The 25,552-nt window shown below is 43.1% G+C and overlaps 1 protein-coding gene across 1 annotated transcript in view; it reads right to left on the minus strand.

Moving 5' to 3' along the window:
• Window positions 1–8,493: 8,493 nt before the first annotated feature.
• The window catches only part of LOC100437689 (POTE ankyrin domain family member G-like), a 37,504-nt gene continuing 20,445 nt past the window's right edge, over window positions 8,494–25,552 (minus strand). Inside the window, 7 exon segments of the mRNA XM_063712659.1 lie at window positions 8,494–13,663; window positions 13,666–13,727; window positions 13,729–14,009; window positions 14,011–14,184; window positions 15,689–15,812; window positions 24,492–24,628; window positions 24,631–24,660. Coding sequence (XP_063568729.1) covers window positions 12,864–13,663; window positions 13,666–13,727; window positions 13,729–14,009; window positions 14,011–14,184; window positions 15,689–15,812; window positions 24,492–24,628; window positions 24,631–24,660 — 1,608 coding nt within the window. The 3' untranslated portion in view covers window positions 8,494–12,863.

Consider the following 25,552-nt stretch of genomic DNA (forward strand, 5'->3'; position numbering starts at 1 on the left):
GGCATGATGCCTTATGCTTGTAGATCCAACTAGTTGGGATATTAAGACAAAAGGATGGCTTGGACTCAGAGTTTAGGGCTGTGGTGAATTATGATCAAACCACTGCACTTCTGCCTCGATGACAAAGGCCGTATCTCAAAAAAAAACACAAAATAATCCTATAAATAAGGATTCTAATGCCACAAGCCTTTTCCTAGGCTGTAAATGTTTTATGCTAATATGAATTGCATTTTAAAAAGTAATGATTCTTGGGGTAAAGGCCATAGAATACAGCACCGAGAAATAAATCCACATATTTACCTTACAAGAAATAAATCCACATTCTTGCATTACAAGAGCTCCTGAAGGAAGCACTAAACATGGAAAGGAACAACCAGTACCAGCCACTACAAAAACATATTGAATTGTAAAGACCATTGACACTATAAAGAAACTGCATTAACTAATGGGAAAAATAAAAAGCTAGCAACATCATGACACGAAAAATTTCACATGTAACAATACTAAACTTAAATGTAAATGGGCTAAATGCCCCAGTTAAAAGACACAGACTGGCAAGTTGGATAAAGAGTGAAGACCCATTGGTGTCCTGTATTCAGGAGACCCATCTCATGTGCAAAGACACACATAGGCTTAAAATAAAGGGATGGAGGAATATTTACCAAGCAAACGGAAAGCAAAAAAAATGCAGGGTTTGCAATCCTAGTCTCTGATAAAACAGACTTTAACTGAAAAAGATCAAGAGAGACAAAGAAGGGCACTACAAAGCAGTGCCATCTGCTTTTCCTCAGGCCTCTGCTCCATCAGCCATCAGGTGGCAGCCACTCAGGCTGTTGGAACCTGGCCATCCCTGCTTCTTTGAGTGGGTGAGGTTGGTGGCTGCTCCACCTGCTCCAGGCACATCCTTATAGAGGTGGCTGCTAGCTCTTTGAGCCAGCTTGGCCTTGCCTGGCATGCACAGGCCCTGGGGACTGACATGCTGCTCTGAGTGAGCTTGTCCTGACTTTGTCAAATTCTACGCCTGGCCTGGGCCACAGAAGCACAAGTCCCCTGGGTGGTAACACTGGCTGCTTTCTGGACTGGAACATAAAGTCCTCCTCAAGATGACCTGTGGTCTGCCTATTGGCAACCAAGAAGCCCACAGTGTCATATGACCCATGAGGCATGGACTGAAGGCCCAAAGGCAGCGCACACCCTGCTCTTGAGCCTGCTGCTCCTTTCCTCTATATGGCTCCATTTGCAGCACAGTTGTTGCACTGAGGCTTGTGCATGCCGGGCAAGGCCAAGCTGGCTCAAAGAGCAACCAGCTATCTTCGCACAGATGTGCCAGCAGCAGGTAGACCAGCCACCAACTTCACATGCTGCCGGTCAGGCTAAATCAGCTCTTCTACCATAAAGGTAGGGCCACAGTGCCATCTGGTTTTCCTAAGGCCTCTGCTTCATCAGCCATTAGGTGGCACCCACTCAGGCCGTGGGAACCTGGCTACCCCAGCTTCCTGGAGTGGGTGAGCTGGTGGCTGCTCCACCTGCTCTAGGCACACCCTTACAGAGGTGGCTGGTTGCTCTTTGAGCCAGCTTGGCCTTGCCTGGCATGCACAGACCCCAGCTACGGACACGCTACCCCAAGTGAGCTTATCCTGTCTAGGGCCAAATTCTAAGTTTGGCCAGGGCCAAAGAAGGCAGAGTCCCGAGGGTGGTAATCCTGGCTGCTTTCTGCACTTGAACATCAAGTCCTTCTCAAGACGGCCTGTGGTCTGCCTCTTGGCAACCAAGAAGCCCGCAGTGACATATGACCCTTGAGGCATGGACTGGAGCCCCCAAAGGCAGCGTACACCTTGCTCCTGAGACTGCTGCTCGTTTCCCCTATATGGCTCCATTTGTAGCACAGTAGTTGCACTGAGGCTTGTGCATGCTGGGCAAGGCTAAGAAGGCTCAAAGAGCAACCAGCCACCTCTGCAAGGGTGTGCCAGGAGCCGGTGGAACAGCCACCAACCTCACTCGCTGCAGGACATGGAACATCAGTTCTTCTACCATAAAGGTAGGGCCACAGGGCCATATGCTTTTCCTAAGGCCTTTGCTCCATCAGCCATCGGGTGGCAGCCACTCGGGCTGTGGGAACCTGGCCATCCACTTCCTTGACTGGGTGAGGTTGGTGGCTGGTCCACCTCCTCCAGGCGCACCCCTGCAGAGGTGGCTGGTTGCTCTTTGAGCCAGTTTGGCCTTGCCTGCAATGCACAGGCCTGAGGTACTAACACGCTGCTCCGAGTGAGCTGCTCCTGCCTTGGCACAAATTCTAGGGCTGGCCAGGGCCACAGAAGGCCAAGTCCCCTGGATGGTAATCCTGGCTGCTTTCTGCAGTGGAACATAAAGTCCTTCTCAAGATGGCCTGTGGTTGGCCTCTTGGCAACCAAGAATCGTGCAGTGCCATAGGAACCCTGAGGCATGAATTGGAGCCCGGAAGGCAGCGCACACCCTGCTCCTGAGCCTGCTGCTCGTTTCCTCTCTGTGGCTCCGTTTGCAGCACAGTAGTTGCACTGAAATTGTGTATGACGAGCAAGGCAAAGCTGGCTCAAAGAACAACCAGCCACCTCTGCAAGGCTGGGCCAGGAGCAGGTGGACCAGCCACCAAACACCCTCACTGCCAGACATGGTACATCCGTTCTTCTGCCCTAAAGGTAGGGCCAAGAGGGAGACCACAGGCCGTCTTGAGAAGGACTTTATGTTCAAGTGCAGAAAGCAAGCAGGATTGCCACCCACGGGACTCGGCCTTCTGTGGTCCACAGTGCCATATGATCTCTGAGGCATGGACTGGTGCCATCTGCTTTATAGAAAAATTAACTTAAGATCCATTAAAGAGTTAAACGTGCCATCTGATTTTCCTCAGGCCTCTGCTACCTCAGCCATCAGGTGGCAGCCACTCAGGCTGTTGTAACCTGGCCATCCCTGCTTCCTTGAGTGGGTGAGGTTGGTGGCTGGTCCAACTGGTCCAGGCGCACCCTTGCAGAGGTGGCTGGTTGCTCTTTGAGCCAGCTTGACCTTGCCTGGCATGCACAGGCCCCAGGTAGTAACACGCTGCTACGAGTGAGCTTGTCCTGCATTGGCACAAATTCTAAGTCTGGCCAGGGCCACAGAACGCTGAGTGCCCTAGGGGGCAATCCTGGCTGCTTTCTGAACTTGAACATAAAGTCCTCCTCAAGACGGCCTGTGGTCTGCCTCGTGACAACCAAGAAGCCCGCAGTGCCATATGACGCCTGAGGCATGGACTGGAGCCCCAAAGACAGTGCACACCCTGCTCCTGAGTCTGCTGCTTGTTTCCTCTATATGGCTCCATTTGTAGCACAGTTGTTGCACTGAAGCTTGTGCAAGCCAGGCAAGGCCAAGCTGGCTCAAAAAGCAACCAGCCACCTCTGCAACGGTGTGCCAGGAGCAGGTACACCAGTCACCAACTAGCAGCCGAATATGTATATCACTTCTTCCACCCTAAATGTAGGGCCACAGTGCCATCTGCTTTTCCTAAGTCCTCTGTTCCATTAGCAATTAGGTGGCAGCCATTCAGGCTGTGGGAACGTGGCCATCCCCACTTCCTTGAGTGGCTGAGGTGGTGGATGCTCTGCCTGCTCTAGGAGCACCCTTGCAGAGGTGGCTGGTTGCTCCTTGAGCCAGCTTGGCCTTGCCTGGCATGCATAGGCCTCAGCCACTGACACGCCGCTCCGAGTGAGCGTGTCCTGCCTTGGCACAAATTCTCAGTCTGGCCAGGGCCACAGAAGGCCGAGTCCCGTGGATGGTAATCCTAGCTGCTTTCTGCACTTGAATGTAAAGTCCTCCTCAAGAAGGCCTGTGGTCTGCCTCTTGGCAACCAAGAAGCCTGCAGTGCCATACAACCCCTGAGGCATGGATTGGAGCCCGAAAGGCAGTGCACACCCTGCTCCTGAGCCTGCTGCTTGTTTCCTCTCTGTGGCTCCATTTGTAGCACAGTTGTTGCACTGAGGCTTGTGCATGCCGGGCAAGGCCAAGCTGGCTCAAAGAGCAAGCAGTCACCTCTGCACGGGTGTGCCAGAAGCAGGTGCACCAGTCACCAACTAGCGGCCGGACATGGTACATCACTTCTTCTACCCAAAAGGTGGGCCACAGTGCCATCTGCTTTTCCTAAGACCTCTGCTCCATTAGCAATTAGGTGGCAGCCAAAGCAGGACAAGCTCACTCGGAGCAGCGTGTTAGTACCTGGGGCTTGTGCATGCCAGGGAGGCCAAGCTGGCTCAAAGAGCAACCAGCCACCTCTGCAAGGTCTGGCCAGGGCTACAGAAGGCCCCCCTGGATGGTAATCCTGGCTGCTTTCTGCACTTGAACATAAAGTCCTCCTCAAGATGGCCTGTGGTTTGCCTCTACGCAACCAAGAAGCCCGCAGTGCTATACTACCCCTGAGGCATGGACTGGGGCCCCAAAGGCAGTGCACACCCTGCTGCTGAGCCTGCTGCTCCTTTCCTCTCTGTGGCTTCATTTGTAGCACAGCAGTTGCACTGAGGTTTGTGCATGATGGGCAAGGCCAAGCTGGCTCAAAGAGCAACCAGCCACCTCTACAAGGCTGGGCCAGGATCAGGCGGACCAGCCACCAACCTCACTTGCTGCCGGACATGGTACATCCGTTCTTCTACCCCAAACGCAGGGCCAAGCAGCAGACCACAGGCCATCTTGAGGAGGACTTTATGTTCAACTGCAAAAAGCAGGCAGGATTGCCACCCAGGGGACTCGGCCTTCTGTGGTCCGCAGTGCCATACGAGCTCTGAGGCATGGACTGGTGCCATCTGCTTTATAGAAAAATTAACTTAAGATCCATTAAAGAGTTAAATGTGCCATCTGATTTTCCTCAGGCCTCTGTTCCATCAGCCATCAGGTGGCAGCCACTCAGGCAGTTTTAACCTGGCCATCCCTGCTTCCTTGAGTGGGTGAGGTTGGTGGCTGGTCCAACTGGTCCAGGTGCACCCTTGCAGAGGTGGCTGGTTGCTCTTTGAGCCAGCTTGGCCTTGCCTGGCATGCACAGGCCCCAGGTAGTAACACGCTGCTCCGAGTGAGCTTCTCCTGCCTTGACACAAATTCTAAGTCTGGCCAGGGCCACAGAATGCCAAGTGCCCTAGGGGGCAATCCTGGCTGCTTTCTGCACTTGAACATAAAGTCCTCCTCAAGACGGCCTGTGGTCTGCCTCTTGGCAAACAAGAAGCCCGCAGTGCCATATGATGCCTGAGGCATAGACTGGAGCCCCAAACGCAGTGCACACCCTGCTCCTGAGCCTGCTGCTCATTTCTATGTGGCTCCATTTGTAGCACAGTTGTTGCACTGAAGATTGTGCATGCCGGGCAAGGCCAAGCTGGCTCAAAGAGCAACCAGCCACCTCTGCAACGGTGTGCCAGGAGCAGGTACACCAGTCACCAACTAGCAGCCAGACAGGTACATCACTTCTTTCTCCCTAAAGGTAGGGCCACAGTGCCATCTGCTTTTCCTAAGGCCTCTGCTCCATCAGCAATTAGGTGTCGGCCACTCAGGTTGTAGGAATCTGGCCATCCCCACCTTCCTTGAGTGGGTGAGGTGGTGGATGCTCCGCCTGCTCTAGGCGCACCCTTGCAGAGGTGGCTGGTTGCTCTTTGAGCCAGCTTGGCCTTGCCTGGCATGCATAGGTCCCAGCTACTGACACGCTGCTCCGAGTGAGCTTGTCCTGCCTTGGCACAAATTCTCAGTCTGGCCAGGGCCACAGAAGTCCGAGTTCCCTAGATGGTAATCTTGGCTGCTTTCTGCACTTGAATGTGAAGTCCTCCTCAAGAAGGCCTGTGGTCTGCCTCTTGGCAATGAAGAAGCCCACAGTGCCATATGACCTCTGAGGCATGGACTGGAGCCCCAAAGGCAGCGCACACCCTGCTCCTGAACCTGCTGCTTGTTTCCTCTCTGTGCCTCCATTTGTAGCACAGTTGTTGCACTGAGGCTTGTGCATGCCGGGCAAGGCCAAGCTGGCTCAAAGAGCAACCAGCCACTTCTGCAAGGGTATGCTAGGCGCCGGTGCACCAGCCACCAACTTCACTCGCTCCCGGAAATGGCACATCACTTCTTCTACCCTAAAGATAGGGCCACAGGGCCATTTGCTTTTCCTAAGGCCTCTGCTCTATCAGCCATCACGTGGCAGCCACTCGGGCTGTGGGAACCAGGCCATCTACTTCCTTGGTTGAGTGAGGTTTGTGGCTGGACCAACTGGTCCAGGCGCACCCTTGCAGAGGTGGCTGGTTGCTTTTTGAGCCAGCTTGGCCTTGCCTGGCACACACAGGCCCGAGGTACTGCCACACTGCTCCAAGTGAGCTTGTCCTGCATTGGCCACAATTCTAAGTCTGGCCAGGGCCACAGAAGGACAAGTACCCTAGATGATAATCCTGGCTGCTTTCTGCACTTGAGCATGAAGTCCTTCTCAAAACGGCCTGCGGTCTGCCTCTTGGTAACCAAGAAGCTCGCAGTGCCATACCATCCGTGAGGCACGGACTGGAGCCCCAAAGGCAGTGCACACCCTGGTCCTAAGCCTGCTGCTCATTTCCTCTATGTGGCTCCATTTATAGGACAGTTGTTGCACTGAAGCTTGTGCATGCCAGGCAAGGCCAAGCTGCCTCAAAGAGCAACCAGCCACCTCTGTAAGGGTCCGCCTGGAGCAGATGGACCAGCCACCAACCTCACCCACTCAAGGAAGCAGGGAATGCGTGTTTGTACCATGCATTTCACTACAAGTACATTTCCCCTGAGGTTGGTGGCCTATGTTTTCTTCTAGTTTTTTTGCTTTTAGGTCTTAGTTTAACTCTTTTATCCTTCTTAAGTTAATGTTTGTATAAAGTGTAAGGAAGTGGCCCAGTTTCGGTTTTCTGCATATGGCTAGCCAGTTTTCCTAACACCATTTATTAAATAGCGAATCCTTTCCCCAGTGCTTACTTTTGTCAGTTTTCTCAAAGATCTTGCGGTTTTACATTGTGGTGTCATTTCTGAGACCTCCGTTCTGTTCCATTGGTCTGTATCCTGGTTTGGTACCAGCACCATGCTGTTTACATTACTGTGGCCTTGTAGAGTAGTTTGAAGTCAGGTACTGTGATGCCTCCAGCTTTGTTCTTTTTGCTTAGGATTGTCTTGGCTATGCGGACTCTTTTTTGGTTCCATATGAAATTTAAAGAACTTTTTTTAATTTTTTGAAAAAAGTCAGTGGTAGCTTGATGGGGATAGCACTGAATCTATAAATCACTTTGGGTGGTATGACACTCAGGCACAGAAATGTCCTTGTGTTAGGCAATACCATTCAGGACATAGGCATGGGCAGAGACCTCATCACTAGAACACCAAAAGCAAAGGCAACAAAAGCCAAAATTGACAAATGGGATCTAATTAAGCTAAAGAGTGTCTGCAGAGCAAAAGAAACTATCATCAGAGTGAACAGGCGATCCACAGAATGGGAGAAAATTTTTGCAATCTATCCATCTGACAAAGGGCTAATATGCAGCATCTACAAAGCACTTAAACAAATTTACAAGAAAATAAACAACCCCATGAAAAAGTGGGCAAATGATATGAACAGACACTTCCCAAAGAAGATGCAGCCAAAGAACACATGAAGCAAAGCACATCATCACTGGTCATTAGAGAAATGGAAATCAAAACCACAATGAGATACAATCTCACGCCACTTAGAATGGCCATCATTAAAAGCTCAGGAAACAACAGATGCTGGAGAGGACGTGGAGAAATAGGAATGCTTTTACACTCTTGGTGGGAGTATAAATTAGTTCGACCATTGTGGAAGACAGTGTGATGATTCCTCAGGGATCTACAACTAGAAATACATTTGACCCAGCAATCCCATTACTGGCTATATACTGAAAAAATAATAAATCATTCTAATAGAAAGACACACGCACACATCTGTTTACTGTGGCACAGTTCACAACTGCAAAGACTTGGAACCAACCCAAATTCCCATCAGTGATAGACTGGATAATGTGGTATATATACACTATGGAATACTATGAAGCTATAAAAAAGGATGAGTTCATGTCCTTTGCAGGGACATGGATGAAGCTGGAAACCATCATTCTCAGCAAACTAACACAAGAACAGAAAATGAAACACCTCATGTTCTCACTTGTAAGTGGGAGTTGAACAATGAGAACACATGGACACAGGAAGGGGAACATCACACACCAGGGCCTGTCAGGGTGGGGAGCTAGGAGAGGGATGGCATTAGGAGAAATACCTAATGTGGATCATGGGTTGATGGGTGCAGCAAGCCACCATGGCATGTGTATACCTATGTAACAAACCTGCGTGTTCTGCACATGTACCCCAGAACTTAAAGTATAATTTAAAAAAAAGAAATTTTCTTTTAATTAAGCTTTTAATCATAGAACTTGTAAAGAAAATCGTTTTGAGTCTCTTACTACCACATCATAGCTGGAACAAACTGCTGATATTTTAAAAGTAACACAAATATCAAACAGAAAGAACTAGACTTAGGAACCAAACTCAGGTTTCTGTAGTGAACAGGGCAGAATCTTCACATTGGGTCGCCACCATTACTCCTTCAGTTTGGCCTTTGCTAGCAAAAGATGGCCTTGTTATGTAGATGAGACCACTTATATAAAAAAAAAAGTTTTAAAAAATTTCCAACTGGATTTTTTGTTTGTTTGTTTTTTGGGGTTTTTTGTTGTTGTTGGGGTTTTTTTTTTGTTTTTTGTTTTTTGTTTTTTTTGCAGCCACAGGAGTTTTAGCCATTTCAGATGCCTTGCTCCCCACAATTTGGAACATTCCTTTGGATTTGACCAAGTCAGGAAGAGATGGGAGAAAAGTGAAACAACAACAATAAAGCCCCAAACATAAACAAACAAAAAGAGTTAAGCAAAACAAAACAAATGCACAATTCATATGATTACTGAGTGTTCTAATGGTAAGGAGAAATTAAAAGCAGCTGGTGGGTAATCTTAAATTTTAAGCATTAAGGAAAAATTTTAAGACAAAACTCTAATTCAGCTACTTACCTGGAAATAAGGCTCAGGCTGGTGATTGTTGTCTGCCATCTTAGAAGCTGGAAAAACTTACACTCACCTTCCCTGTCAGAAGCAAGCTGAAACTCAGGAAAGGAGGTGCCTGCTCTCCATCATCATGGAAGCAGGAAAACTTGCCTTCCTTGTTGGAAATGAGTAAAACTTCTGAAAAGGAGTTGTACAGCCAAATCAACCTTAGATCTCAACCAAATTTCGGGAGATCAGGGACTCTCTGCAGGGGAGAAGCTCCACAACCTCAGCAAACTATCCTACTGGTTTGGGCAATTAAAACATCCCAGGTTGGTATCAAGAAATAATGAGATTTATCAAAGGTCAGGACCACCTTTGTAATGTCCTTCTCTTTTTTTATCTTTATTGGTATAGTCTGTTTTGTCAGAAACTAGGAGTGCAACACCTGCTTTTTTCTGTTTTCCATTTGCTTGAAATATTTTTCTCCATTCCTTTATTTTGAGCCTACGTATGGCACTGCATGTGAGATGGGTTGCTTGAAGACGGCATACTCCAGTGGGTCTTGGTTCTTTATCCAGCTTGCCCCCTCTGTCTTTCAATGGGAGCATTTAGCCCATTTACATTTAAGGTTAGTAATGGTATGTGTGGATATGATCCTGTCGTCATGCTGTCAGCTGGTTATTTTGCAGACTTATGTATGTGGTTGGTTTTTAGCATCACTGGACTGTGTACTTCAGTGTGTTTTTGTAGTGGCTGGTGATGGTCTTTTCTTTCCATATTTAGTGCTTCCTTCAGGAGCTCTTGTAAGGTAGATCTGGTGATACTGAATTCCCTCAGCATTTGCTTGTCTGAAAAGGATCTTATTTCTCCTTCACTTATGATGCCTAATTTTGCTGGACATGAAATTCTGGGCTGAAATTTCTTTTCTTTAATGGCAGTTGATGTGGGTTGGGTGTGTGCTGCACTTCTGTGTGCTGTCAGGACAAGTAAAGCAAAATCCACCTGTATAAACACACACAGCAAAGCGATGTAGGAAGTTTCCATATAAAGGGCTGCAGTATGGAGAGGTAATGTGCAGGCTGGTGTGTGGCTGTAGGGGCCACCTTGCTGCAGCTCTCCACTGATATGGTACGGTCCACTAGCACAGAAACTATGGTGTGGGCATCCGAGAGTGCCCTGTAAGCAGGTGTGGCCAGGCTGGGGCCCTGGGAGAGGCAAGCGGACTAAGGAGTGCTGAGATCAGACCAGCCCCATCTCAAGTGCAAGACTGCCCAGCCTCTAGAGATCAGGTTTCAGAGGAGAACTCTCTCAAAAGTGATCCCCCAGCACAGCATAGCTGCTCTACACAAACGTGGCTAGACTTCTTTTTTAAGCAAGTCCCCTTTTTTAAAAGGGGAACTCTTGGACCTGATGTCTGCTGGGCAATCTTGCACATGAGATGTGGCTGGTCTGACCTCAGCATTCCTAAAGTGCTGGGATACAGTGCCTCACAAGGGCAAGTGGACCCTAGAGAGATAGCTGTCCCTGCCTTCTGGGCTCCACATCACCTGACTTGCTGTGCCACCACTTTGCTTATCTCCTGGGTGCTTCATCCCAGAGACATGTGAGTTAGCAATCACTTAGTATAATCAGCCCAGGATGGAGGGTCTGTGCTGTGGGCCCAAGCCAGGGTTCCCTGTCTGGTGATGAGTAGTGGAGGGTGTGTGGTACCCATGTGAGATGAATTGGCTTGTTCTTTGGGTCAACTGCAGCTTATTGAAGGTGTTGATATGGCACTTAGGGTCTTTGCTCCCTTGATATATCTTCTAGGGTAGCAAGGGCAGTTCACTGCAAAGGCAGTGGCAGAAAGGATTTCATTTGCTCCTGGAAGCTCTGTCCAAAGAACTGCCGAGTTGCTACTGGCTTGATAGCTCCAGTGGTGGGCTGGCTAGAGACCCAGCCCAGGAGTACCTGCCCATCAAGTACAGAGTCCGACCACTTTTCTGAAGGGCTGTTGTAGTATGCTGGGGGTCCCCTCAAGTCCCTAATTGCCTCGTATTTTCCAGGGAAGATGATAGCCTGCCCCTTCCTCTGGCAGCTCTGTACCACTGAGATATGAACCTGTTGCCAATCTGAACAAACCTATAAGATGTGGCGGGAGGCAAGTTGAGAAGTCTTACCTAGTCAGGAGGAACAAGAACAGGGACTTGCTTAAAGAAAAAGTCTGGCCACGTTTTTATAGAGCAGCTGTGCTGTGCTGGGGGTTCATGTCAGCCCCTGGCCGCCTCAGTCACTCTGAAGCTCTAAGGCTGAAATGGCTGGGTCGCCCAAACAGCAAAGATGACCATAAGGTCCTCCCCCTGGGAGCTCTGACTCAGGGAGGCCTGAGACCTCTGTCGGCCGGAGAACAGCAGTCAAGGTAGCCAGAGACCCTGGTTGAAAGACTTCACCCGCTGACTAGAAATGTGGTCAGGGACTGACTTAACTTTGAGTCTGGCCATGTTTTCATAGCGTGGCTGTGCTGTGCTGAGGCACCTCTTCTACTGCTTGTCAGCTTGGGCTCTCCAAAGCCTGCAGGCCAGAATGGCTAGTCACCCAAACAGCAAAGGTGGTGGACTGCCCCTCTCTCCGGGAGCTCTGTCCCAGGAACATTTCACATTTCCATTGGCCAAGGAATGCTGGTGGGGATGGCTGGAGGCCCCAGTTGGGAGGTCCTGTCCAGTGAGATGGAACAGGATCAAGGGCCTGCTTACAGAAGCAGTCTGGCCATGATTTGGTAAATCAGCTATGCTGTGCTGTGGGGTCTCTTCTTTCCCTGGTCGGTTTGTACTCTCCAAAGCCTGCAGGCTGGAATGACTAAGTTGCCTGAACGGGAAAGATGGCAGCCTGCCCCATCTTTTCTCTCAGAGTTTTATCTTGTTTCATGGAGCTTAACTTTTGGCCTGTTGATTTTACTGTCTACATTAGACTTGTTGAGAAAGAATCCGTAATCTTTTAGGTTAGATAAATGAGAATTCATTGTCTTCTGTAAATGAATCTGCTCATGTCTTGTTCTCTGGAAAGAAGTCTCTTTCAGCTCTCTGACTTTGGTCACAATCATGTAGAGCAGTAGCCAGTCTACAATGACGTAATTGAATTTCCATTTCCAGTGTTTCGTTGTTGTGTTTTACATTGTCCAGTTCGGAAATAAGCATTTTATTCTCAGTTGTCAACATGCTAAGCTGTCCACTGTACTGAAATACTGTTTTTGTTAATGCTTCCTCATTGAATTTTTTTTAAGGTGTGCACTTTTATCCAACTCTCCTTAAGTCAGAATACAGGTAAGCCTTGGCTGCCTCCAGCCACTCTCAGGGAGACCAAAAGCCTTCATACACCCCAAGTTGGGGTACAAAAAAGGGGGGCCACGAAGGCTGATCATTCAAAATAAAACAAAATTAAAAAGTATTAAGGCAAAGATTCAAAAAATTTTGCATTACGTAATTTGCATGAAAGCAATGCTATCACCTCCCCTGTGTGAACTCGGGAAAGGACTGGGCCATTCTCCTTAGAGAGAAGTGGGGTGGCTTTTAGAAGGGTAAGGGGCTTCCTGAAACAATACATCTCACAATATTTGGAATGACTATTGAAAAGAAGGACAATGTGCAATCAAAATCCTCGGCCACATTGTAGAACTTTGGGGGAAGCTCACTCCAACCAACTGCTCTTGCCTTTACCATTCCAGTTTTTAAATCCTGAGTCAAGCCAATAAAAAATAAAACAAAAAATGAAATAAGAAAACAATTAAAGCCATGCCAATCTCATGTTGTTTTCTGAGAAGTTTGGTTTTGTCAAGAAAGGGTGTAACGCAACTAAGTCAGAGTCCACCTAGAAGCATTTGCGGTGGACAATGGAGGGGCCTGACTCATCATACTCCTGCTTGCTGATCCACATCTGTTGAAAGGTGGACAGCGAGGCCAGGATGGAGCCACCGACCCACACGGAGTACTTGCGCTTGGGAGGAGCAACGATCTTCATCTTCATCGTGCTAGTTGCCAGGGCAGCTATCTCCTTCTGCATCCTGTGGGTGATGCCAGGGTACATGGTGGTGCCACCAGACAGCACTGTGTTGGTGTACAGGTCTTTGCGGATGTCCACATCAGACTTCATGATAGAGTTGAAGGTAGTTTCGTGGATGCCACAGGATTCCATGCCCAGGAAGCAAGGCTGGAAGAGCACCTCGGGGCAGCGGAACCGCTTGTTGCCTATGGTGATGACCTGGCCATCGGGCAGCTCGTAGCTCTTCTGTAGGGAGGAGCTGGAGGCCGCCATGGCCATCTCCTGCTCGAAGTTCAGGGCAACATAGCACAGCTTCTCTTTGATGTCACGCACGATCTCCCACTCGGCCGTGATGGTGAACCTATAGCCACGCTCGGTGAGGATCTTCATGAGGTAGTCAGTCAGTTCCCGGCCAGCCAGGTCTAGGTGCAGGGTGGCGTGGGGGAGGGCATTCCCCTCATAGATGGGCACAGTGTGGGTGGCCCCATCACCAGAGTCCATCACGATGCCAGGAGTACGGCCAGAGGTGTACAGGGACAGCACGGCCTGTATGGCCATGTACATGGCTGGGGTGTTGAAGGTCTCAGACATGATCTGGGTCATCTTCTCGTGGTTGGCCTTGGGGTTCAGGGTGCCTCGGTCAGCAGGATGGGGTGCTCCTCGGGAGCCACACGCAGCTCATTGTAGAAGGTGTATCTTCTCCATGTCGTCCCAGTTGGTGATGATGCCGTGCTCCACGGAGTACTTCAGGGTCAGGATGCCTCTCTTGCTCTGGGCCTCATTGCCCACATAGGACTCCTTCTGATGCATGCCCCCCATCATGCCCTGGTGCTTGGGGTGCCCCACGATGGAAAGGAAGACAGCCTGGGGGGCATCGTCGCCCGCAATGCCAGCCTTGCACATGCCAGAGCCATTGTCAATGACGAGTACGGCGGTGTCATCATCCATGGTGAGCTCATTCAATTGTAGAGATTTTTAAAAGACTATCATTCTTTTTTTTCACATTTTCAATTTCCTCCAAATATTTCTTTTCTCTTAGCTGGCTCTGATGTTTCATTATGTCTAGTTCCAGTCTTAGCATGGCAATTTCTTCCTGCAACGTACTATTTTCATGCAAGAGGTCTTTTTCTTTCTTATAACTAAGAGAAAGCTAAGTAAACAAAGGGAACTTTTAGTTAGCACTCAATAGATTGATATATCATGATTTCTTCTGAAATTAAAAAATAACATCTGTATTTGTATAATGAAAGAATCCCCATAGTGGATATTTAACTGGAAAAAACTGGACAAAACTTCAAACCTAATAGAGTGTAAATTCCTCTAGTGACTTATTTTTCATAGTCTTTAAATAAAGATTTAAACTTTTGGAATCTGCTCCTGAATTCCTAAAAGTTTAAATCTTTATTTAAAGACTATGAAAAATAAATCACCAGAGGATTTTTAAGAATCTCAGAATTAAAAAAGCCTTTCTCTGAATTACAAAAAAACCCAGAGGCATAAAATATAAGATTAATACATTTGACTATATTTTTAAGATTAGGTTTATATTCTGATATCTAACCTATCAACCACACCAACCTAAGAGCCTTAGCTATGCATATATTTGGACAGAAGCAATTTCTCAAAGTTCTTCAAGTTTCTTTTACTGAAGAACATTTTACCGATATTCTACATTTCTAATATTTTTATACTCAGTTATAAGAATTATATTTATTTATAACCTAAATCTAAGCACTGTACCCTTCTACACTGTACACATCTGTATCTAAGCATTGCACTTCTACATTCAATACTGAACTCATTTAAGATGGTGATTCTTAAAAGGAGAGGTCAAAAAATATATACAAGATGCAGGATTTTCCCCAGGTCTGCTGATGCTACCTATAGTGATCCTCCACAAAACCACAGTTACTTCTGTGGTAAATATATAAATACAAAAGAAGCCTTTTGTTTCAAAATATGAATGGTAAGTAAGATACAACTGATAGAGATTTTCTTAGAAATCATGAGATTATTTGCCATTGTGATAACTTTTATTTCCTCTTTATAATGTTTGAAAGAGTAGTAACTATGAAATAGGGGAAATATATGGAACTATTTCTCTAGGAACAAAATACTTATCAATAAATTATCACTAATTGTGTATCATGGCATGTCATTGTTTTCAAACCTCTTTACATTGAAATGAGAAACTGCTTGGAGCAAAGTGTTCTTCTCCACAAAAGTAAGGATGATGACATCCACAATGTGGCCTCTGACCCAGCTATACATTTCGTACTTTCCTATCAGTGAAAACAATAATTGACTTCTCTATTAACATTTTTTTAAAAAACTAATGTCCAAAAACTAGAAAATTTGTTTTTAGTAGCAAAACTTATTTTTGATATGGAAAAATCAGCAATTCTTCTGAAAAATATCAAATGCTTCTCCTTTGGATTGAGGCTATTGTGAAGGTCACTACTCGACTGTTGCAGGCAAATGGAGTTGAATTAAGAACATGGCTTTATCCTATATGTACATATATAAATATATGACAAAGGATATATAGAATATATACACACATATATATGACTTAAAAATCCTTTACATTTCCAAAATACATAGTTTTTTAAAAATATATACTCATGTAAAAACATTTGAAAATAACTAAATACCTCAGAACTCATTTTCTTTTCAGCCACTTCTATCTGCTTTTCTTCATGAATCAGAATCTCATCTTGTAATATTCCAGTGTTCTGTTCTTCAGAAAGTTGCTTCTGAATATCATTTTGTTCGTCACTAGAAGAAATTTTAATTTTCATGAAATACTGGAGGTGTCCCTAAAATGATCTACAGGGCAAGATGGTGTCATCAGATGTCATTCACACAATTTATATCTGCACATTATTCCAAGACAAGGCAAAGGGCTCTCACATCTGTTAACTGGGTATCCCCAACCATGCTGGCACCAGGGACTGGTTTTGTGGAAGACAATTTTTCCAGGAACCTGAGGTTTGGGATGGTTCCAGGATGATTCAAGTACACTACATTCATTGTGCACTTTATTTCTATTATTATTAATATATAATGAAATAATTATATAACTCACCAAAATGTAGAATCAGTGGGAGCCCTGAACTTGCTTTCCTGTGACTAGATGGTCCCATCTGGGGGTGATGGGAGATGGTGACAGATCATAAAGGCATTTGATTCACATAAGGAGTGAACAACCTATATCCCCTGCATGAGCAACTTACAATAGGGTTCAGGTCACACTCTTAGGACGATCTAATGCCACCGCTGATCTGACAGGAGGAGGAGCTTGGGCAGTAATGCGAGCGTCAGAGAGTGGCTGGAAACAGATGAAGCTTTGCTTGCTCACCTGCCTCTAACCTCCTGCTGTGTGGCCCAGGTCCTAACAGGCCAGGGACTGGTACTGGTCTGTGGCTTGTAACTCATACTTTTTATGTTTATTTTTTGGAAACACTTTCCACTTATATTCTTGATTCCTATGTATTTTATAAACAACTTAGAAATTCCTTTTAGAACAAGACAGGGTCTAATATTATGTTTTTAACATAGGATTTTGAATTAATTTTATCTGTGTATGAGAGAGAGATGTGAAATAAACTAATCGTTAAGCACTTTCCATTTTACTCTTATTTCATGCATATTAAGAATAAAACTGGGAAGTCCTAGGCAGAGCAATTGGGCAAGAGAAATAAAGGGCATCCAAATTGGAAAAGAGGAAGTCAAACTATCTCTTCACCAATGATATGATCTTATACCTAGAAAACCCTAAAGACTCCTACAAAACACTCCTAGATTTGATAAATGAATTCAGTAAAGTCTCAGAGGTTACAAAATAAATGAATACCAATCAGTAGCACCACTATACACCAACTACAACCAAGCTGAGAGTTCATATCAACAATCCAATCCCTTTTACAGTGGCTGCAAAAAAGTGTGAAATACCTAGGAAAATACTTAATGAAAAAGGTGAGTGATCTATATAAGGATAACTGGAAAACACCACTAAAGAAAATAACAGATGACACAAACAAGTGAAAATACATCCTATGTTCATGGACTGAAAGAACTGATATAGTGAAAATGACCATAGTGCCTAAAGCAGTCTACACATTCCATACAATTCCTTCCAAAGTACCAATGTCATTCTTCACAGAATTATTTTAAAATGCTGACATTCATGTAGGACCACAAAAGAGCCTGAATAGCAACAGACATACCAAGCAAAAGGAACAAATACGTTGGCATCACATTACCTGACTTCAAATTATACTCTAAGGCCACAGTAACAAAAACGGCGTGGTACTGGTATAAAAATAGATACATAGATCAATGGAACAGAATAGACAACTCAGAAATAAAGCCACTACAACCAAATGATCTCTGAGCAAGGATACAAAATCATACACTGGAGAAAGTACAGGTTATTCAGTATATAGTGCTGGGAAAAAAAGATAGCCACATGTTGAAGAATGAAACTGGATCTCTATCTCTCACCATATCAAAAATTAATTCAAGATGGATTAAAGGCCTAAACCTAAGACCTGAAAACATTGGCCTAGGCAAAGAATTTATGATGAAGACCCTAAAAACAAATGCAACAAAAATGAAAATAAATAAATACGACCTAATTAAAATAAAAAGCCTCAGCACAGCAAAAGAAATAATCATCGGAGTAAACCAACAACCTATACAATGGGAAAAAAAATTGAAAATTATGAATCTAACAAAGTACTAATATCTATAACCTACAAGAAACTCAAACAAATCAACAGGAAAAACACAAATAATTCCATTAGAAAGTGGCCACATTACATGAATAGTCATTTCTCAAGAGAAGATGTACAAATGGTAAACAAGCATATAAAAACATGCTAAATCTCTCTAATCATCAGGGAAATGCGCAATAAAACAACAGTGAGATATCACCTTGCTGCAGCCAGAATGGCCACTATTAGAAATCAAAACACAACAGATGTTGGTGTGGATGTGGTGAAAAGAGAACAGTGATACACTGCTGGTGGGAATACAAATTCATACAAATCTATGGAAAACAGTATGGAGAGTTCTCAAAGAACTAAAAGTAGATCTTACCATTTTACCCAGCATGCTCATTTCTGGATATCTATCCAAAATAAAAGAAATCGTACTCTCAAAAAGACACCTGCACACATATGTTTACTGCAGCACAATTCACAATATGCAAAGATATGGAATCAACCAGTGTCCATCAACTGATGAGTGGAATAAAGAAAATGGAGATATATACATATATATATTATCTCACATCACATATATGTATCACATATATGCATGTGTGTATATACACGCACACATATACATATGTACATACCGGAGACTGGGTAATTCATACACATGCATACCTGAGACTGGGTAATTTATAAAGGAAAGAGGATGAATTGATTCACAGTTATGCACGGCTGGAGAGGCCTCAGGAAACTTAATAACCATGGTAGAAGGTGAAGGGGAACCAGGCATCTTCTTCATAAGGCGGCAGGAGAGAGAGAATGGAAGGGGAAAGAGCCCCTTATGAAACCATCAGCTCTTGTGAGAACTCACTCACTATCACAAGAACAGCATGGAGGAAACCGACCCCATGATCCAATCACCTCCCAGCTGGTCTTTCCTCAACACCTGGGAATTACAATTTGACATGAGATTTGCATAGAAACACAAAGCCAAACTATTGGGGGGGGGGGGCATTCTTATTTTTAAAATATCTAAATGTCATTATTTATAATTCAAAATAGTAATTTTTATTAGTTATGATTTTGTTCGTAAGTAAAATGATCTGGTAAATTTTATTCACTTTTAACCTATTCAGTCAAAATATATAAAAAGCTAGATTTGCCAGCAGAATATTGTAACTATTTTTTAATGAGATAAAAATGTATAACAATATCATTATTACTGTACAGGGAAAAAAGTGAACATGAAAAGGAGTTTAAAAAGACAGAATATGACTATCATATACATACATGAACTGACAGACTAAAATCTCCTACTGGAGATTATGTTAGGACTTGAGCAAAAGCTTCCAAAAATACCAAAAAACAAAAACAAAACAATTATTTTTAAGAAATAAATTATACAAAGAACTCTTCTTGTTAAGACGATGTATAAAAAAAAAAACTTCATGAGAGCTATTATTAACCAAGTCGTCATAACCAAAACTTTAAATCCACAATTCTGAAATATTAAAAAGTTTCATTTTGAACATAGTTAATGGAAGGCAAATTTTGAACAGAAAATTTCTGGTTGAAGTTGACTCAAACTTAGGAAAGAATTGACCTGTAGCCATGGTAACAAGAAGCCACCCAGAGCCAGTTCAAAATCTAGTCAATCGATCAATGACCACTGGTCTTGCTCACCAACCAATATCAATGTGAGCAGCTTGCTTCTGAAAGACAGCCAAGCAGCCACAGCTGCTCCAACAGAATAGACAGTGCCTGACCAGTATAGTCTTACTAAAGGAAGCAAAAAATTCCAACTCTGTCTTTTTATGTCAAATACTGAAGGTCCATAATCCCTTGGAAAGAATTTGTGAGTCCATTACATTTACCACCCTAAAAAAAATAAAATACTAGTGGCCGGATGTGGTGGCTTACATCTGTAATCCACCCAGCACTTTGTGAGGACAAGGCGGTGGATTGCCTGAGGTCAGGAGTTCGAGACCAGCCTGACAAACAGGGTGAAATCCCATCTCTACTAAAAATATGAAAATTAGCCAGGCGTCATGGCACGCACCTGTAATCCCATCTCCTCAGGTGCCTGAGGCAGGAGAATCGCTTGAACCCAGGAGGCAGAGGTTGCAGTGAGCCGAGGTCACGCCACTGCACTGCAGCCTGGGTGACAGAGCGAGACTCTATCTCTAAATAAATAAAATACCAGTAAAGTTTGCAAAATTCCTCTGACTCATTTTACCATAATTGCAATTATCATGATTACCAATAAAAGAATAGTGAATAACCACAATATTGGGCTTTTCTCCCTAAGTGAAAAAATATTAATATAAAGAATGTAGCTTATTATAAAAAGCCAAAAGAATTTTAAAAATACATATAATTACCAGGCAAAATTGTTAAAATGAACCTTCTCAAATATTTTTTAAGTGAGAATCAATCAAACAATATACCCAGGATAAACTCCATTCATTCATTTAATACTTATTTATTAGGTAGCTATGTCTGATAGGCTATGCCTTTTTCTAGGAAGTCAGGATATGGTAATGCACAATAAAAACCCTATTCATGAGAGTGAGATAAACACACAATAACAACAAACAGATAAGGCAAAATATACAGTACATTAGAGGAGAAAAACCTAAAGCAGGAAAATGAAATGTTTATGTGTTTGATGGGAAGGGTGGTGGGTAAGCTGGGATGGCCAGAAAAGTCCCTGCTGAGAAAGAGGATTTTTCTAATACAAAGAAACTTTTATTTGTACATCAAAGACTCTAAAAACTGATGACGTTAACAGAGTTGATGTCAAGACACAATAGGTTTGAAGTTAGAGATGATAAATCACTGTTTCATTGAACCTTCCCTCAATTACGTTAGAGAGCATCCCTGGTATGCTCTCAATTGAATCTTAAGCCTGATGCATCCTGGTGATACAATCGTAATTCCTTTCTGTTAGTCCTCATTATCTCTTTTTCTTTTTTCTTCATTTTTCTCTGGACTAGGAATTGCGCTGATACATGGTTCTTCCTCAGAAAGTGGTTATTCCTAAATGTGTTTCTTTTTACCCTTTTTCTTCTTCTTAGAAAAGGGATTTTAAGTAAAGAACTGAAGTAATGGAAACAGTAAGCTAGAAGAATATCTGAGGAAAAAGCATTCCAGACACAGGGAACTGCTAAGTGCAGAGGTGTGCCTGGAGTCATTAAGCACTAGGGATAGGTAAGGAATAGCAAGAAGTTCAGTGTGGCTGAAACAGAGCAAAAGAGATAAGAAACAGAAGTTTAAGCAGGAGAGAGAACATGCCAGATGGTTGACGGCCTTTTAGTTATTAGGAGGAACTCTTGACACATACTCAGAGTGAAATGGGAGGCAATCAGAAGGGCTGGGGCAGGGGAATGACACAATTTGACTTATGTTTTAAATACATCCACTGAGTTAAGAATTGATGAAAGAGGAAGTTTTTAAAAACGAGGACTATCAATTCCCAGTCTATGACACTCATCTAGACTGCAGATGATGGTGGCTCAGATGTACAAGATATGACTGGCTTCTGGACATATTCTTCAGGTAGACCTGATGAGATTTACTGAGAGATTAGATGTGAAGTGTGAAGAGAGAGAGAAAGATGAGTCTAGAATGATACCGAGGTTTTTGGCAGAGCAATTGGAAAAGTTTGCCATTAACCAAAGTAGGAAAGACTACATGAGGTGTAGATTTCAGGAAGGTCATCAGTAGCCCAATTTTGGGTCTGACAAGTGTGTGATACCCAACAGCTAATCAAATACCTATTTATTAGGTAGCTACGTCTGATAGGCTAGGCCTGTCAAGCAGCCAGGCTGATATAGAGATCCGGAATTAAGGAGCCAGATCTGAGTTGGAGACATGCATTTGGAAATCACTAGCATATACACAGTAGAAAAAGTCACAAGGGGCCAGGCACGGTGGCTCACGCCTGTAATCCCAACACTTCGTGAGGCCAAGGCGGGCAGATCACCTGACATCAGGAGTTTGAGACCAACCTGGCCAACATGGGGAAACCCTGTCACTACTAAAAATACAAAAATTAGCCAGGCATGGTGTCGCACACCTGTAATCCCAGCTACTCAGGAGGCAGGAGAAGTGCTGGAACCCAGGAGGCAGAGGTTGCAATGAGCCAAGGTCGTGCCACTGAACTCCAGCCTGGGGGACAAAGCCAGACTTCATCTTTAAAAAAAAAAAAAAAAAAAGTCATGAGAAAGAAGATTGAGGACTGAGCCATGAGAAACAACAATGTCCAAAAGGAGAAAGATGAGGAGAAGCAAGCAAAACAGACCATGATGAATGGACTAGAAATGCAGGAGGAAAAGCCTGAGGGAGTGAGGTCCTGAAAGCCAAGTGAAGACGCCATTAGAGAGGAGATGCCCTCCATTGGCTCAAATATTGCTGACAGATTAAATAAAATGAGGTGTAAGAAAAATGCCTAGATTTATGACAGAAAAAAATTAGTGATAATCTTGAGGAAAAACAACGTTGGAGGACTGCTGAAACTGAAGACTCTGGTGTGAGATCAAGAGTGAATGAAAAGAAAATTTGAGTTCGTGAGTGTAGACAGTTCTTTTAAGGACATCATACTTAGGAGTCATGACTGAGAATGCTGTAATTTTCTTCCACAGTCATGGAAAAGTAATAGACAAATAGTTTCAAACTTTATATAACAGGTGTAGTTTTCAAATTTTATATAACAATTATATATTTTAAAGGTTATAAAAATTATACACATGTGGCATTACAAATGCCAGACCGAGGTGTTAAATTCTTAAAACTATAGAATAAAAGTTGCCTTGAACATTTCTAGATTCCATAAGCTGATTATCATTTTGTTCATGCTTATACATAAAGACCAAGAAATACTAAAAGTTTCAAGGAGAGTATTTCTTGCTTGATAAAAATCAGCCAATTCTAGGACAGTTGACACTCATCAAATATACAAAGTAATTGATCACAGTAAAATACTGAGTTCTATTAACAGGAATAAAGTGGGAGAAATGCAGAAAATAATCTTATTTTATAAATGAAGTTTTTAAAATTATATGAAGTCACTGTGGAAAGATATGGTAAGGTGAATACTGAAATATATCCTTTTCTCAAAGGAAGGATAATGTCACGCATGCAGAGCACTTTTACAAATAAGAGTCAATGCATTATTTGACTCTTATTTGACCCTTCCTTTTAGCACAAGGGTCAGCAAATAAGCACCTGTGGGCCAAATCCAGCCCACAGCCTGTTTTTGTAAGTCAAGTATCTTGGAACACAGCCATGCTTATTCACCTTACAGTCCATAGTGTCAATTAGCTGGGTGTGATGTTGCACACCTGTGGTCCCAGCTAGTAGAGAGGCTGAGGTGGAAGGATCACTAGAGCCCAGAAAGTCGAGGCTGCAGTGAGCCATGATCACACAACTGCACTCCAGCCTGGGAAACAGAGACTCTGTCTCAAAATAATAAATATATATAGTCCACAAAGCCTAAAATATTTACTAACTGGCTCTTTGCAGAAAAAGCTGGGAAACTCCTGGTTTAGCAGATGAAAGATCCTTTGATGCATTTTAATGAAAGTTTTACCCAATATACTGAAATGTTTATATTAAATATAGATCCCCATGTACAATGCCTTGGCAATATTCGACTGAGGGTCCAATATTTCAGCACTCAGGCACTGACAACAAAAATTTAATAACTAGCAATCTTGTTGCTAACAAGGTACAGTGTCAATGTAGCATGTAGCTTCCATTTGCAACACAGCAAATATTATAACAATTCTAACAAAATTATCTTAAGATGTGTTATCACTAACGTTTTAAATACATTTTAATTGTGAAAATAATCAGTATACTCTAGATCTAACCTCACTTGTAAAAAATGGCTGCATACTACATTAATTTCTGGGTATGAAAATTGAGCTATTTCCTATTGTTAAGGATTTAGTTTTAATAAGGGTAATTTCTTATTGATAAGGATCCATCTTTTTGATATAATAATGCTGTAATAAATGTCCTTATACATAAGTATGTATGTAACAAATCTATACAAATATCCTTTACATATATTACATATCTGTAATGTTATACATGTGTTTGTGAATATGCTACTGAATTAATGTTCAAAATGTATTTACCAACAGTGTATGAAATGTCTTTTACAATGAAACCATTTCCCTTCCAACAACACAGATGGAGCTGGAGGCCATTAAACTAAGCAAGTTAATGCAGGAACAGAAAATCAAATGCCACATATTCTTACTCATTAGTGGGAACTAAACAATGAGAACCCATGGACACAAAGAGGAGAATAACAGACACCAGGGTCTACTTGAAGGTGGAGCATGGCAGGAGGGGGACGACCAAAAAACTACCTTTCAGGTGTTTTGCTTATTATTTGGCTGATGAAATAATCTGTAGTCCAAATCTCCATGATACAGTTTACCTATATAACAAATCTGCACATGTACCCTTGAAGCTAAAAGAAAAGTTCACTAAAAAGAAAAGAAAATGCCTTTTCCCTCACATTTGCCAATACTGGTTATTTTTCAAATAAATTAATGACTGGAAAAAATGGTAACTCATTGTTTGCTGATTTTCATTTTTCTGATTAACAGGCAAGGCTGAATATCCTAGTAAAACTATAAAATTTGTTCATCATGAATATTAGCCGAAATTAGGGTTAGTTTGACAGCACATAGTTATCTCCTGTTCAATGTTGCCATAGGCTTACCTGTGATACTCTTCACTTTCAGTGTCAGGAAATTGCTGATTTTCAGGTGTTCTGCTCTTCCTTTGAGGAATTAATCCATCATCACCATTGCCAGCAGTGGCACCGTTAGTCAGGTTTTCTGGGAATCCCACAGGATTACACTTCTGTGCTTCTTCATTTCTTCTTCAACCTTGAGTGGAAGTTTGATATTAAGGACGGTTATCACTTTATTGAATAAAAAGAACCTTTTTAATTGATTTTATCAATTGACTCAGTTTGTCATTATTTTAGTCATTAAAAATATTTCACTCTTAAATTTGATCATATATACAGAACTATTATCATATAATTCTAAGATGTAATTATCCTATCATTAGTATATCATTGAAATTTTTGTAAAGTTTGCTTGATTTCTGTTTGAGTAGATAAAACAGAACTTTCCAAAATTCAAAAAGGGACCTCCTTCATTTTGTGCTTTTATTCTCAATCACTCTTCAGAATCTTATATATGTATTTACCCCATTTGACTCGTGGGAACACACAAATAAAAAGAAAAAGAAAGACGCAAAATGTGTCTTCTTCTGTCTTTACCACCTAGATTTTACATTAAACAGTCATTTTAGAGGATGAGACACTGTGGGGCTTCAGGAATAGAAAGGAAGTTTGCCCTTTTCTGCACTAAGATATTCTTCTCCCCCACTGCCTTTGAGCATTCTTTTTTCATTTGGTTCCTGGGATATCAAAAACATGATGGTGCTCACTGAAACATGGGAACCAAAGTTTGCCACAACACAAGGAGCAGAGTGAAACTGCTGAGGTGCAAATGTGGAATTCCAGAAAATGAGATGCTCCCCAAATTTCACATTCAATAGCCATACAATTTTCTAGCTGGAAGATACACAGAATAAGAAACTATCTTCTTTAGCCACATAATCTATTGATAATCAGACTAAAACCAAGAAAGATCAAATGATTGGTCCAAAGCTCCTAAAGTGGCATTACCTAGCATTTTATGGCACCATTCAGAATTGTTCCCTAATAATCAAAGTATATCTCTAGGGTTTGTATCTCTTGAAAACTCA

The sequence above is a fragment of the Pongo abelii genome, chromosome 11 (assembly GCF_028885655.2).
Source record: "Pongo abelii isolate AG06213 chromosome 11, NHGRI_mPonAbe1-v2.0_pri, whole genome shotgun sequence".
NCBI lineage: Eukaryota > Metazoa > Chordata > Mammalia > Primates > Hominidae > Pongo > Pongo abelii.